Source organism: Mirounga leonina, unplaced genomic scaffold (genome assembly GCF_011800145.1).
Source record: "Mirounga leonina isolate KUSES-001 unplaced genomic scaffold, KU_Mleo_1.0 Mir_166, whole genome shotgun sequence".
NCBI classification, from domain to species: Eukaryota; Metazoa; Chordata; class Mammalia; order Carnivora; family Phocidae; genus Mirounga; species Mirounga leonina.
The window spans coordinates 3164862-3181092 of NW_023270418.1; the positions used below are offsets into that span (position 1 = coordinate 3164862).

The following is a 16231-nucleotide window of genomic DNA, read 5'->3' on the forward strand; positions in this document are numbered from 1 at the left end:
AACACCCTGGGAGGTAGGTGCTTTTGTTCTTATTTTAAAGGTGAGGCAACTGAAGCTTCTAGAGACTCGCACAATGCGTCCAACTTTTAAGGGGCATTGCTTGAATTCGAACTCAGGCAAAAAGTGTCTGCCTTGTCCGCAACTGTCTTAGACAGAGATCGGGTTTAGCGCCCAGGAAGGAAGCCGGGCCAGGAGAAAAGACCCGCGCGGCAGGTGGCAGAGGCGGAAGGGAGAGGCTGCAGGATCCTCGGAGACCCGCCCACGCGCCATCCTTAAAGCAGGGGCCCCCTTAAGGAAGGGGGGCTTTTCCTCACCCGACAAAAAGTAACTCCTCAACTGGGAGGGGGTTCCCTCCGAGTGCCACCCGCGGAAGGCGGAGGGCTCGGCCGATGGAAGAGGAGCAGGCCGGTCGGCGGAGACCGGAGGAGGCGGCTTCGGTGAGATGGGAGGAGGCAGGCCGGGCGGACCAGCTGTCTTGGGTGTGGGCCAGCCGGGAGGAAGGGGACCAGCAAGGCCTGTTGATGGGGCTGAGCGGCCAGGGGAGCCGGCAGGCGGCGGGGCCCGTGGCGGTCCCGGAGGCGGCGGGCCCCGAGGAGGCGGAGGAGCCGAGGCCCACGGGCTCGGGCGGCGGGAGCAGGGAGGGGCGGGCGGGCTGGGCGCCCGCCGAGCCGAGGGGCGGGGCGAGGGCGGCCCCCGAGGGAGCGGCGGCGGCGGGTCCGGAGGGGGGGAGGGGCGCGGAGGGGCGGGGAGAGAGGGACGGGGTGAAAGCGGAGGGGCGGTCCTGCGAGGCCGAGAGTATCCGCAAGCTAAGGGAGGAGTTGCGGAGCCGGGGAGTCCCGGAGCCCGGGAAGCTCCGGGAAAGGTACTGGGAGGGCACCCAGGAGCGCTACCGGGAGAGGGAGGTAAAGCGCAGGGCCAAAGGCACGAAGCAGGTCGAGAATAAGCACCGGCTGGAGAAGAAGCCCAGCTGGCTGAAGGACCCGAGGCTGGTGGAGAGCGAGGAGAAGGAGGTCCTCAGAGTGAAGACGGACGAAAACTTGGCCAACTGGGTGTCGTCGGGGCAGCAAAGCCAGCGGCCCACGATTCGAGTCAACGTCTACCCTAGACCTCACCTCCAGTCGCAGTGGTCCATCTGCCACCACTCGGTCGGTGTCATCAACGAGCTGGCGAAGATGGGCGACCCAAACGTCCTGGAAATGGTGCAGGAGGAAGGTAGGAGCCGGCGGACTCAGTGGCGCGGGGGAGGGTCGGGCTGGGCGCGCGGGGACCCCGGGGGACGTTGGCGGCCCTGCGGCCTGGATCCCGGGGACGTTCGCTGGGTGGCATGCCCTGCGCGAGACAGGGGCTGCAAGAGGAACAGTCCGAGCCCCGGCGGGTGGCTGGGTGTCGGCGCACCGTGATTTCCTCTGCTGCTCGCGCTAGCCGGGGACCTGCGTCCTGTGACCGCTGTGCTTCCGAGACCGCCCCCTTGCTCCAGTGTGCGCCGCCGGGCGGTGGAATAACGCTGGGAGGCTAGGCGAGCGCGCTGGCCGCGGGAGCTGCGGCGCTCCGGCCTCAGCCTCCCACGCGGAGCCGCCGCTTAGGGTGCGTGATAGCGGTCCCCTGTGTCGGGAGCTAGCCCTTGAGTTCTTTTGTCTCTCTTCATTTGCCGATTACTGCTCAAGCTTTGAGATCCTTGGTAATTATGCGGGGGGCGGACCCTAGGGTCGATCAGCTGGAGATTCTTGTGCACCTGGAAACGCTGCCGTTTTACTGGCTTTCATCGCGTCTTCCCTTCCGTTGAGAAGTATCTGTTCATTGTTTGCCAAGGCCGTGGCGCAGACCTATGTTCTGTGGATCTGTTTTAGTACACACGCATGCTTAAGAATGCACGTATTTTTCTGCGACTATCTCCGGGACTCTCAGTGACACTTCCCTCAGTGACACTCTCTTTTCATGTCTTGTTTGGTATTAGATCTGAACATGGAAACAGTTTTTCTAAGTGATGAAACACCTAAGTAATCTTAGCATTCAGTCTTCAGAGGCACCAAGAAATACAATGCATGATTGCATCCGCCTCTCCTTTCTCAATAGCTTTATTGAGATGTAATTTAGATACCATAAGTCACCCATTTAAAGTATACAATTCAGTGCTTTTTTAGTGTATTTATAGAGTTTTGCAATCATCACCCCAAATAGAAACCTTAGCCGTCACTCCCCATCCCCCCATTCCCTACACTTAGCTCTAGGCAGTTACTAATCTATTTACTCTCCAGATGTACCTACTCTGGACATTTCCTATAAACAGACTCTTACAATATGTGGTCTTTTGTAACTGTCTTCTCTCTCTTACCATAATGTTTGTGAAGTTCATCCATGTTGTAATTTGCATCCTTCCTTTTTACTGCGATATAATACTCCATTGTTATAGATATGCCACATTTTATCCGGTCATCAATTGGAGGACATTGGGGTTGTTACATTTTTTTTTTCGTCACCACAGATAATGCTTCTCTGAAATTCGTGTACAAGTTTTTGCATGAACACACGTTTTCATTTTTCTTGGGTATATACCTAGGCCTGGAATTACTTGATTATATGGTAGCTTCATATTGACCATTTTGAGAAACTGCCAAACTGTTTTCCATTTTATAGTCCAACCAACAATATGTAAAGGTTACAATGTCTCCACATTCTCACAAACATTTGTTACTGTCTTATTTTTTTTATTTATAGCCATCTACTGGTTGTGAAGTGCTATCTCTGTGGTTTTGATTTGCATTTTCCCAGCGCTTTTCCATTAAGTATCTTTTCCACTGCTTATTGGCCATTCATATATCTTCTTTGGTGAAATACCTACTTAAGTCCTTTGCTCATTTTAAAAATTAAATTGTCTTTATTATTGCATTCTTTTTTTTTTTTTAAAGATTTATTTATTTATTTGAGAGAGCGAGAATGAGAGAGAGTACACGAGAGGCGGAGAGTCAGAGGGAGAAGCAGGCTCCTCGCTGAGCAGGGAGCCCCATGCGGGACTCTATCCCGGGACTCCAGGATCATGACCCCAGCCGAAGGCGGTTGCTTTAACCAACTGAGCCACCCAGGCACCCTTTATTATTGCATTCTAAGAGATCTTTATATATTCTCTGTGTATTATTTGCACATATTTTCTCCCATTCTGTGAGTTGTCTTTCCATGTTCTTGATAGTGTCACGTAAAAGCAATTCCCTTTTCTTTAAATCAAAAAACAACTTAAGGTAGAAGGAAATAAAACTATTGAAAACTTTAAGTTTTGACTAATGGCTTGGCTAAATGATGCCATAAATTTATTTGTTAGTGAAAATGATTGGTTCATTATGCAAAGTGAAATGACTTTTAGATGTATAAAACTGAAAGTCCTTTTCTATACTTACTTAATGGTTTCCTGCTTTGCTGAGAATTACTTTCAGTTATAATTTCAGTAGTCCGAAGGTCTTAATAGATATTTTTTTTCCACTTAAAACATTCAGTAAGTCATTATTATCAGTCTTTCTGAAGTAAAGCTATGAGAAGGTACAGAAATATATTTTTTATTGAAGGAAGAGAGGAGGGGAAAATGTGGAGTATGCAACTTTCTGTGCATTATGAAGAAAAAATGTATCAATATGACATAACAGAGATTGACCATTATTCTCTTTCAGATGTTAGAAGTATGATCTAGTGTAGCCTCAGGATAATTTTGCTTACTAGAATGTGTACTCAAATTAGTATTACTTCAGCCACGAGGTCATACTGCCGCTTAAGTCCATCTCAGGAAGACTTTTAGAACTTTTCCTGAACTAATTTGTTTTCCCTTTCCTTGGCAAAGACCTTTGTAACTTCTCTGTATTCCCTCTTAATATGATTAAAACTTCACCTCTGCTTTGGTGGAGGTAGGAGAAAAGGATATTGATGTGGAGTACGATATATTTGATGGTTGGGTCTGATGACTGCATCCAGTCCAAGTTCCTGTTTCCTGTTTTGTTCATGGATCCAGCATCCAAGCAGTGGAGGATTGGGGCATTGGTGAGAACAAGGCCTAAGGAGCAGGGTGGTTCTGGTCTCTCAGATGACTCTCAGTTTTCTAAATGTTTTTCGATATGTCAGTTATTTTGTGTGTTGGTTTTACTGCCCATTACAGAGACCCCTGTTATTACTGGAGTTGTATGAAAAGTGCATTAAAATGAGTGTATATTTTTTAACATCAACAATCCAATGGATTTTCAGAAACCATTCTAAATATTCTAAATATATGTTTCTTCCTAGAGCTTAACGACACAGTATTAAAAACCAAAGTATTCACTGAAGAAGGCTGAAAACGACTGGGTTCCACAGCATCCATTTTTAGGAGCTACTTTCATTTCTGTTTTTTAAAATGTAAACTAATGTCTTCGAGTAAATTTACTGATACAGGGAAGCCTGGATCTTGTATATTCTATGTTCCCTAAATCACCTTTGAAGAGTTAATAGGAGAAAGTTAAATAATTGATTTACATGTGATGAGATTTTTTTCCTAGAGAGAGAATGCTAACATTTTACCTTTTAGACATAATAGTTAATGAGGTATTTCTAGGATTTGTTACATTTTTTAAATTTTCTTCAAAATCGAACACATAAGCAATCAATCTTCTCTAGTTAGCTATTTTCCTACTATCTAATAATTTTTAAAATGAATCGTAAAGACAAAGTGTAACTATATATATATATATATATATATATTTTTTTTTTTTAAGATTTATTTATTTATTTTTGAGAGAGAGAGAGAAAGATAGAACGAGTGGGAGGGACAAAGAAGAAGGAGAGAGAATCTCAAGCAGGCTCTGCACTGAGCATGGAGCCTGATATAGGGCTCAGTCTCAGGACCCTGATATCATGACCTGAGCGGGAACCAAGAGTTGGTTGCTTAACCAACTGCACTACCCAGGCGCCCCAAGTGTAATAATATTTAAATAGTTAATGTAAACAAATACTGCTAGTAAAATGTCAGTGTTGCTGAAATTGAAATATTGACTGGTTGACATTGTAAGGAAGTTGTGATTTGAAATATTCATTCTTTAGTTGATTTATGACATATTCAGCATGGCAAAAGACAGTTTTAAGGGCTTAACATTGGAAAAGGCACTTTTAAAATTGAATGTAAAGTTGCTCGAATCTTTACAACTGCATTAAGCATTGTATTTAGCCAAATCACCCTTCTTTTAGAAATGTGAATATTTGATTACATGCATTTTGTTTTATGCTGCTGGAAGAGGTGTAAACTGAGAAGATCATTTGGTAAATGCAAGAGCTATTTTTGGGCTCAGGGTTTGTTGGAGTGTGTATTCTTAGCAATGTGCTTCCAGAGGAAACTCAAAGCTCAGTCTTTGGGCTGGCTTTACTTTCACTCGTATTTTATGATTCTCCGTAGCATTTGGTATTAAACCCTTCATATCTCTGATTTCTAGCCCATAGGAAGAGTATAATTATTGCCATTGATTTTAGAGGATGCTGGAGGACTGACAAGAGACTGACTTAGAGTTGTTGGTTTCAAATCCTGCCTCAGATATGTTTCTGTTTTGACAGAGGCTTGGTGATTATGTGTCGTTATGACAACTTCATACTTTGTGAGTGTGACAGTTTGTCTATGTCTCTGGCATGTGCGAGCATCTAATTGTGCCTGTGTGTGTCAGAGAGAGAGCTAGTGAGCACTATGTGTGAGAAGGGGCACAGAGTGTGAAGAAACACGTCCGTTTTTTCTAATCTTTCTGCTTTTCAGAAAAGGGGACAGTTTACAAAGTGTGTCCCACCTGGCTCTCAGGGGGCTTGCCCTCTCATGGAGGGTGATATAATTGGGCTGGGTACCTAGAGAGGGCACCATTCCGGGTGGTACCGGAGCAGGTAGGAGACCAACACAGGGACAGATAAGGAGGTTTCAGACCAGCACTGAAAGGAGGATGTCAGAGCGGATTCGGTGTGAAAAACGAGCAATAGTTAGCCAAGGAAGAAGGCAATTGTTAGTTCTAAGGAAGGGCAGCAGCAAGTTGAAAGGGAAAAGGGTAAGAGAGAATTAGTAGGGGTAGGAAATAATCTGGAGGAACTGTGTTGTCCCTTTTCCAAATTCTCAAATAAACATTGCATCCAGCTCTGATAGCAATTTGAAAACATTGTTTTCAATGAGTTGTTTTATGTTAAATGCAGCAAAAATGCTAAGGGGAAGGAAGGGTTAGTGCTTACAGATTTTCAACTCTCTCTTCTAAAAAACAATTCTAAAATACTCTATAGTCCTCGCTTAAGGCTTGCACTTCTTTCCTCTGTACTTGGAACAGTTCTTCTGCATAATGACTGTTTTTGTTCTCAAGAAAATAAAAGCCTCCCCTAAGTCAGCATTCAAGTACCATGCATTGAAAGACAAAGGGTGTATTCCTTGGAATCCTATTTTTTACATACATATTAGAAGAGTTTGCTAGATTGGTTTTATTCTCATTCGAAAATCCAATGAGAGTTGGTGGCCGTATTGTGCAGTTTTGAGCTGTACATCTAGACAGTATTCATGGGTAAAACCCTTTGCTGATGGTACTGGACCATGTTTTATATTTTTCAAATAATCTTTACTTATATTTTTAGTCTTTTAGATGAGAAAGCCTGTACTTGGAAAAATTAAGTGATACAGCTATAGCCAAATTTGTTTAGTTTTCATGCTTTGCTTGCCATAACTATTAACTTTTTAATAGCAGACCCTGCAACAAAAAAGATCTGCATACAAAAGAAATTCTTTCATCTTTATTTTGACACTCGAATTTATCTCAAAGAATTTAAGTTTTGAAAATCAATAATAGGATATATCCTAATAATAATAACAATATCAACAAAAGTAACTAACACTCATTGACCTCTGCGCCCATGGCTGCATGAAGCTGCATGCATTGTCTCATTTAATGCTTGCACAAACCTGATAAGGTAGACATTAGTGTCATTTATATGATACTTGAGAGCTTTCAATTCATGCATAGAAGTTGCAAGGAAGGCTGAGAAATGTGCTTTTTGGTTTGTTTTGTTTTTGTTTTTGCTAGAGCACATTGCTTCACCAATAATTAGGGTTTTGTTAGTAAAGAGGAAGGAGGAGAAAGGATATTTGTCGGCAGCCAGTGGTAGCCTCTCCTGTATTTGCCCACTGTTAATAATCTTACCCATTTTATTAAATAGAATCTTCTCAAATTGCCCAAACCTAGGAGAGTCCTCAATCTTAGTTCCTCAACTCGCACATCTGAAATTTGACAGCAGTTTATTTCAAATGTTTACATAAGTGTCTGTAAGCCATTGATGTGTCTTTATACACACTTGCCCCCATTGCAGCCCAGCCAGCCACACCTCCTTCCTGGTTTACTGGTTTACTGCAGCAACTCCTGATTTGTCTCTTGGCTTGGTCTCTCCCCCTTCCTTTTAACCCATTCTTCCCTGAAGGACCTGTGCTTTTCATACAATGTAAATGTAAATACGACTTAACACCTTTTTTGGGGGGGGGCACCTGGGTGGCTCAGTTGGCTGAGCGTCCTACTCTTGATCTCAGCCCAGGTCTTGATCTCAGGGTCATGAGTTGAAGCCCTGTATTGGGCTCTACCCTGGGCATGGAGCCTACTTAAAAAAATAAAGCTTTTTTTGTGGCTTACTATTTTACTTAGAAAAAAAATCCAGGTATACAAAGTCTTCCACAAACTGTCCCGTGCTCCGAGTCTCTCTGTTCTGTCCTGCCCCTCTACCATATACTTACTTGTCTCCAGCTTGACCTTCACTGCTTTGAACACCTCAAAACCATTCCTGCCTTACAGCCTTTATGTGTTCTCACATGGCTTGAATGCCCTCAACTTTCAGATCTCAGTATATATATTCCTGCCTCAGAGAGATTTTCTGATTTTCTCATATCTAAACTACTCCCCTGACCAGCTCTGTTTATAGCATTTATCTCAAGTTTTGGTCTGCTTCCTCTACAGAACTGTAAATTTCTTAACAATGGAGAATCAACAAATGTTAGCCATTATCACATTATTACCATTGTTATATTAACGATCCAGTATCAAGAACTGTTAAAGGTCTGAGATTTTACTATAGCTGGAGGTTAACAGAATATCCCGTTACAGTTTCATGGATACTGGTAGAAGACATAAGACACATGGCTCAGAGACAAAGGACAGTTTATTACTCACAGCATTAATAGTAGCTAGAGTGGCAGGATTTTTTGCCCATTTCTTGGCCCCGTTTGCCAAAAATCAATGCAAAGAGGCCCAGAAAATACCTGCAGATGTGGTGGGTTGCAATACAGGAGAGCAGTCTCAAGTTAAGGAACTTGAGTCTTTTGTACTGGTCAGTAATTATGTCTTCTGTTTGCTCTGGACGGAGACACTGTAATAGTCCCGGACTGTGAGCAAACCTGCCCTTTGCTACAGAAGGAGATGCTGTATCTTCCAAGGGTGTTCACTCACCCAAGATCCTTGAAAAGATAATCCAGAACAAATGGCAGTCAGTGTCTCACTAGCAAGGTATGCAGAAATGTGAGTGACCCAAGGAGAATTGTCTCCAAACAATATCTGCCTCTGAGTATTCATTCCTAAGTAACATCCTTGGGTTTTGCATAGTTATCTTTATATAAGTGAAATGTTAAAGTTTCAGCCCCCCCCTTTTTTTTGCTAAATAATATTCTTTGGAGAGTTATCCATCTTTTTGCATGTAATTGAAATTCATTCAATTTTGTTACTAGATACAGTATGTGCTATTATTATATATATTATTGGCCATAATACCACATAATTGTTTTATCCATTTTACTATTTCTGGATATTTGAGATGATTTTGGTTTCCTAGTTATTCCTAGAAATGCTTTTATGAACATTCTTGTACATTCCCATAATGCCTGTATTTCTTTTGAGTTCATACCTAAGATAGCACTTCTCAAACTTTTTGATCTCAGGACCTCTTTATACTTTAAACAATTATTAGGAACCTCAAAGAGCTTTTGTTTATGTGAGTTATGTCTATTGTTATTCACCAGGGATATCCACTTTTACCCCTTTTATTAAAAATAGTACTGGAAGTTCTAGCCTGACCACTTGGGCAAGAAAAAGAAATAAAAGGCTTCCACACCGGAAAAGAAGAATTGAAATTCTCTCTATTCACAGATGATATGATCTTTTATGTAGAAAACCCTAAAAAGTCCCCCCCAAAACCTGTTAGAACTTGTAAATGCATTTATAAAAGTAGACTACAAAGTCACTACACAAAAACCAGTTAAATTTTTGTACACTAACAATGAACAATCTGAAAAGGAAATTGAGAAAAAAATTCTATTTATAGAATAAGAGACATATCTACAAAAAAGGTTGCTACAGCTAATGTCAAAAAAATTACTGCCTTCTAGGATTTTTATGGTTTCAGGTCTGACATTTAGGTCTTTAATCCAGGAGTGCACTTGTTGTGATGAGCACTGGGTGATGTATGGAACTGTTGAGTTATTATATTGTATACCTGAAACTAATATAATACTGTATGTTAACTAACTGAAATTAAAATGAAAACTTAAAAAAAGAACAAGATATTTAAGAATTAACCAAAGATTGCATGACTTATATAAATAAAACTACAAAACATTGCTGAAAAAAATTTAAAAAAATGCAAACATACCTTATGTTCATATTTTGGAAGACTTAATATTAATAAGATGTCAGTACTAACCAAAGTGATCATAGATTCAGTGCAGTCCCTATCAAAATTCCAATGATGTTTTTTGCAGAAATAGAAAAAGCCATCCTAAAATTCATATGAACTCTCAAGGGATGCTGAATAGACAATCAATCTTAAAACAGAAGAATAAAGCTGAAAGATTCACACTTCCTGATCTCCAAAATTACTACAGAGCTACAGTAATAAAAACAGTGTAGAACTGGCATGAAGACAGATATAGACCAATGGAATAGAATAGAAAGCCCAGAAATAAACTCTCACATATATGGTCAAGTGATTTCTTTACAATGGTGCTAAGACCATTCAATGGGGAAAGGACAGTCTTTTCATCAGATGGTGCTGGAAATTTGGGTACCCACATACAAAAGAATGAAATTGGACCCTTACCTATGACCATATATAAAAATTAACTCAAAATGGAATTAAACCTAAATGTAAGACCTAAAACTATCAACCTCTTAGGAGAAAAGAGAGCAGCAGTTTCATAATGTTGGATTTGGCAGTGGTCTCTTGGATATGACACCAAAAGCACGTGTAAGAAAAGAAAAATAGACAAAATGACCTCATGAATATTAAAAATAATGTGCATCAAAAAACACCATAAACAGACTAAAAAGGCAAACCACAGAATGGGAGAAAATGTTTCCAAATCATGTATCTGATTCAGAATATATAGAGTACTCCTGAAACTCAACAATAGAAAAGTCTGATTAAAAAACAGGCAAAGGATTTGGATACACATTTCTCTTAAGAAGGTATAAAAATGGCCAATAAGAACATGAAAAGATGCCCAATAGCATAATCATTAGGGAAGTGCAAATCAAAAAGGTATCCGAAAGGTATTTCGGATAAGAAAATCTTTCTGGTAGGCTCTAGTTGACACAAAAGCACTCACAGAGGTAGACTTTTTTGAGTTGGGTTAGGGGTGTCCAACCAGATAGAAAAAAGTTCTTTAAAAATTGAGCTACCACCTCAAACCCCTTAAAATGGCCACTATCAAAAAAACAAAAAATAACAAGATTTGATGAGGATGTGGAGTAATTCGAATCTTTATGCACTGTTGAGAATGTATAATGGTAGAATTGCTGTGGAAAACAATATGGCGGTTCCTCAGAAAATTAAAAATTGAATTGCCATATGATCCAGCAATTCCACTTTTAAGATCTGTTCTAATTCCTTTCTAATAATTGAAAGGAAGATTTCAAAGAGATATTTATACAGCCATGTTGATAGCAGCATTATTCATAATAGCTAAAATGTGGAAACAATCCAACTGTTCATTAACAGATGAATGGATAAATAAAATGTGATATACACATACAGTAGAATATTGTGTAGCCTTAAAAAGGAAGGACATATGCTACAACACTGGTGAACCTTGAGGACATTATGCTAGGTGAAATAAACCATTCACACAATGACAAATTCTGTATGATTCCACTTTTATGAGGTGCATAAGGTAGTCAAAACCATAGAGACAGAAAGTAGAATGGTGGTTGCCAGGGACTGGAGGAGAGGAGAATGAGGAGTTATTTTTAATGGGTATTGTGTTTCGGTTTTACAAGATGTAAGAGTTCTGGAGATAGATGGTGGTGATGGTTGTTCAATATTATGAATATATTTAATGCCTTTGCACAGTACACTTAAAAATGGTTGGATGGTAAAGTTTGTTATGTGTATTTTACACAATAAAAAATGGAGAAAGAAGAGCAAGAAAGAAAGAAAAAAGAAACAGAAAAAGGTTTACAAATGGTAGATTTATATTTTCTATATTTTCAGAATATATATGAATACTTCCTAAGATTACAGTTACTGTGGATGGCCCTTTATTCCATTCCCACTGTGATTTTCTCCAAAAAGTGTTTTTATATAGAAAGATTTTGACTTGAGAAGTATTTCTCGGTGTTTCTCCAACGTGGAATCACTGGAGAATAAGAATCTTCTACGTTTAATATTTTTTTTTTTAGCATTAGAAACTTATTTGAGGATGTATTTCAGTCCAAATGGCTCAACACGTAACTATCACAAAGATCCCTGTGTATGAGGAAAGTCATTTGGCCTGTTTAGAACTGGTGGTATCCTTTAGTGCTTTCCTTGCAGTTTGGTTCAATTCCAGGGAAACACGCTGACAGAATATTAAATCTTATGCACTGAAAACTAAGAGGTAGCTATGGACATCCCTATTGGATGCTTTCCTCTGTCCAGTTTTGAGGCTACAGATTAATAACTGCATTTATTAGAGTTCATTTTATTTCTTAGTGGGAGACATTATATCCTACACATCAGTGTTTGCTTTTCCCCTAGGTTATAGACAGTTTTTGGTGCTGACTTCTACTGGCAGCTATTTTGAACAACTTAGCTCCAGGGAGGTCTTGGATATTTCCTTTCAGTATTTTTTCTTCTAACTTTTTTGTTTGATTTTGGAATTTCTGTATTCTCCTCATGCAGACTTCTAACCTATTCTGATCAGTTGGTCATTCTAACTTGTTTTTTCCTTTCTTATTTATTTAGAGAGAATGTCCAATATAGAAACAGAATATGTTTTCGGAATGAATGAGGTAAGTTAAATGTATATGTATTAGTTTCCAATAAGTCAGAACAGAAAATCGAGACAAGGCTACAAATGTACTTTTTCTGAATACTTAGTACTTCATTATTTACTCATACTACATTCTTTTTATTTTGTCCTCTAATCTATTCATGTTTTTGGTAAGGAAAGCAAATTCCATGTTTCATGCAGATTTAACACTTGATCTTTCTAGATGCGATAAGGGAGCAAATATACGTTTGGATTTCTTTTGAGGCTCCCTGTGAAACAAACTCAGATATGCTGAGTCTTGGTGTGTAAGAGAAAAGTATTTGGCTTAATGCTTTGCTGGAGTGTTATGAGGGTGGGATATGTGACAGCTTTTTATGTTACACTTACTGGTATGTGAGGAGTGCTTATTGATGACTAAAATACAGTTCTAGTGACTCAACTCCAATTAAATACATATATTAAATGAAATAATAATAAAATTAAATACAAGTTGTAAAAATAAGAACTTAACTAAAGGCCTTATTTTATTTATATAAACTTGCAAAAAGATACTAAAAATTTACGTTTCTTGTATACAGAGTATAAGCATTCTAAAGATATTTCGGATAAGAAAATCTTTCTGGTAGGCTCTAGTTGACACAGAAGCACTCACAGAGGTAGACTTTTTTGAGTTGGGTTAGGGGTGTCCAGCCAGATAGAAAAAAAGTTCTTTAAAAATAGATAGATTTTTAGGAATAACTGAAATTCCCACCCTAGAAAACAACCCACCAGATAGACTGGCTAGATAAACTGGCTGACTTAAAATTTATAGAAGTTCTGGGATTCCTTTAAAACCTGTGATCAAAATGCTGAGAGAAATAGAATATGACAGCCAAGGGGACTATGAAAATCATTTAGTTCAGTGATTTTTACAATGCAGTTTGTAGATGACCTGAATAACAATTATATTTAAAAATTTCTTAAAAATGTGGACTCCTGGGTCCAATCTGCTAACCGTATTCTTGGGCAATAAGGTTATAGAGTCATGATTTAAAAATAACACCCCCAAGTGATGTTTATTGCTCCTGAAGTTTGAAAAACACTGTCATAAAGCAGAGTCTCCACAACTTAAAGTGATGTAATATGACACAGGGAACATGTTTATTAAATGAGTAAGTGAATCAAGGTAACTATGTAAAAAATTTGTATGTCTCTGGAGTGGACTGAAGAAAAAGTTATCATATGAGATTTATTGATCCAATTTAAATGGTAATAAATATATTGTCATTTTCATGTTGTTCATATTGACATAATAGTAATATACTCCACACAGATCTCTATATGCTTGCTCAAGTTAACTTCAATTCCAGTTCATTTCTTTGCTATTGTGTGTATCTTTCATATATATATATGTATATATGTGTGTGTGTATGTATATATATATATATACATACACACACACTGTAGACTTAAACTTCTGTAATAGAAAAACAATTTCATCAAGTCATATTTGTTCTGTTCCTTATCTCTTTGCATATTTAAAAAGCAATGGATATTACTTCCTTGCTTTCAACCTTGGATAGCCCTTCATTTGAAACAATTTTGCTTAGATTTTTAAGGCTTTACATTTGACTTACCTTTTTTCATATAAAGTATTTTGGAGTAAAAACAGCATCTCTCTGAAACATAGTTGAAGAATGCCTAATAAAGTTTGGAATTATTAAGTGGATATTTTATTGAATTAATCTGTTGAAAAGTGACTGTAGCTTTTGCTTCCAGAAAGAGGAGTAGAAGAAATGTTCCCTGTTCCTTCTGCTAAGTACTACTAAAAACCCTGGACATTATATATAAAACAAGAAGACTCTGAAAGTTAGAGAGAAGAAGAAAACTGTCTAGTGACCTCAGGACCCAAGGAACAACACTGAAGTTAGTTCTCTAGGTTTTCTGTTTGCTTTATCTAGTACAGACTGGGTGTAGGAGAGGCCAGCAAGTGCAGAAATGCTAACTGGCCCAGACAAAGCACCAAGAAAAGCCTATTTTCTTTCAGTGATGGACCAGAAAAAGGGTGACCTAGGAATACAAAAAACTATTAATCAATGACTGTTTTTGTAGCCAAACACTACAGGAAAAACAACAACAACAACAACATAGTCCTACCATCATCCCCTCCAAAAGAGCTGACATGAGGAGACTAGGCATTAACCCCTGTCTGGTGATAATAGGATGCCCCAACTCCTCCTAGAGTTTGTGTCAAAGAATTCTGAGTGGGGAGCCAGGACTTTCATTCCCACTGGATGCTAACATGTCTGTCTCTCTCAATCCCCTGCATGATGTCAGTGGAGACCATGTAAGTAGCATAGACTTCCACTTTCAGCAGTAGTAATAAGGTGCCCAACCCTTTTCTGCTGGGTTGGTATCAGAGGTAGCCCAATGGAGAGCCAATGGTTTCATCATTATCTCGGAGAAAAACCACCTCATACCACTCCCTGATAGTGAAGGCCATGTGGGGAACAGGAGGAGGCACCCTTGCCCTTTCTAGCCAGCTTGGGATCAGTGAAGGTCTAATGGTAAGTTTGAACTCCCCACACCAGCCATCATTAATGAGAAACACTTCCACCACCTTACCACCCCCTCATGTCCACAGAGGCTGAGTGGGGAACCTGGACTTCTACCTGCATCAGATGGTGAGGCATCATCCCACTTAGCCCACCAGAGTAGTATCAGAGGAGACTTAATAAAACATAAGGTTTAAATAAAATCTAGACTCATAACATAAAACTCTAAAGTCCAGATTTCAAGAGAAAAATCACATGTAATATGAAGAACCAGAAGGGGATATCAACTTGAATGAGAAAAGACAAATACCAATGCTGAGGTGACATGGATGTTAGAATTATTTAGATAAGGATTGTAAAGCAACTATCATAATAATGCTTCAATGAGTATTTGTGAACATTCTTTGAACAAATAAAAAAAATAGAAAGTCTCACCAAAAAAAAAAAAAAAAAAAAAAAAGAAATAGAAATTTTAAAGAAGAACATAATGGAGAGCTTAAAACTGAAAAATAGAATAACTGAAATAAAAAAAACTCAACAGCAAAGTGGAAAGGATAAAAGAAAGAATCACTGAATTTGGAGATAGAATAGAAATTTTTGTCAAATGACCTAAACCTACAGATTCAAGAAGCTGAAGGAATCACAGAAATAAATAAACCCAAAGAAATTCACACCAATTCACAAAACTAGATACAAGAAAAAGAAAATTTGAAAGCAGTGAGAGAGAAACGTCTTAACCATAGGGGAACAGTAATTAAAATGACAGTAGATTTCTCATCAGAAACCATGGAGGCTGAAAGAACTGGTACACATGTTTTTTCAAGTGCTAGAAAGAAAGAAACAAAGATGAAAAGAAAAAAGCCAATCCAGAATTCTATAGCCAATGAGACTATCCTCAGGAATGAGCAAGACATTCTCAAGTGAAGGAAGACTGAAGAAATTTTTCACCAGTGCATCTACCTTAACAGACTGACCAAAGGAAGTTCTCTAACAGAAAATAGAAAGAATTTTGTAACATGAGGAAGGAGGAAAAAAACAACAGAAAGATAAAAATAAGACTTTCTCCTCTTGAGTTTTTAACATTATGTTTGACAGTTGAAGTAAAAATTTTAACAATGTCTGATGTGGTTCTCAATGTATGCACAGAAATATATAAGACACTTATAAAAATTTTGGGATGTAAAGGGAGGTGAGGATCTTAAACTTTACTTGAGAGAGAAAGCATGTAAACTGCAGACTGTGATAAGTAATGTATATATAATGTAAAATAAAAAGCAACCATTTAAAAAATTATATGAAGAGATACACTCAAAAAGATACACTCAAAAACTGTTTTGATAAATAAAAGTGGAATTATAAGGTAAGGTTTCAGGAACCCACATGAAGTCATGAAAAGACAGAAACACACAATGGAGGGAACAAATAGAAAACAAAAAATAGAAAGGTAGAATTA

At 39.0% G+C, this 16231-nt stretch overlaps 1 protein-coding gene across 2 annotated transcripts in view; it reads left to right on the plus strand.

The window, feature by feature from the left end:
- The first annotated feature begins 752 nt into the window (after positions 1-752).
- ANO5 (anoctamin 5) overlaps positions 753-16231 on the plus strand; it is a 106629-nt gene continuing 91150 nt past the window's right edge. For both annotated transcript variants that reach the window (XM_035012454.1, XM_035012455.1), the window contains exons 1-2: positions 753-1212; positions 12217-12263. In XM_035012454.1, the coding sequence (XP_034868345.1) occupies positions 1173-1212; positions 12217-12263 (87 nt within the window). In that variant the 5' untranslated portion in view covers positions 753-1172. The remainder of the gene's footprint in view (positions 1213-12216; positions 12264-16231) is intronic.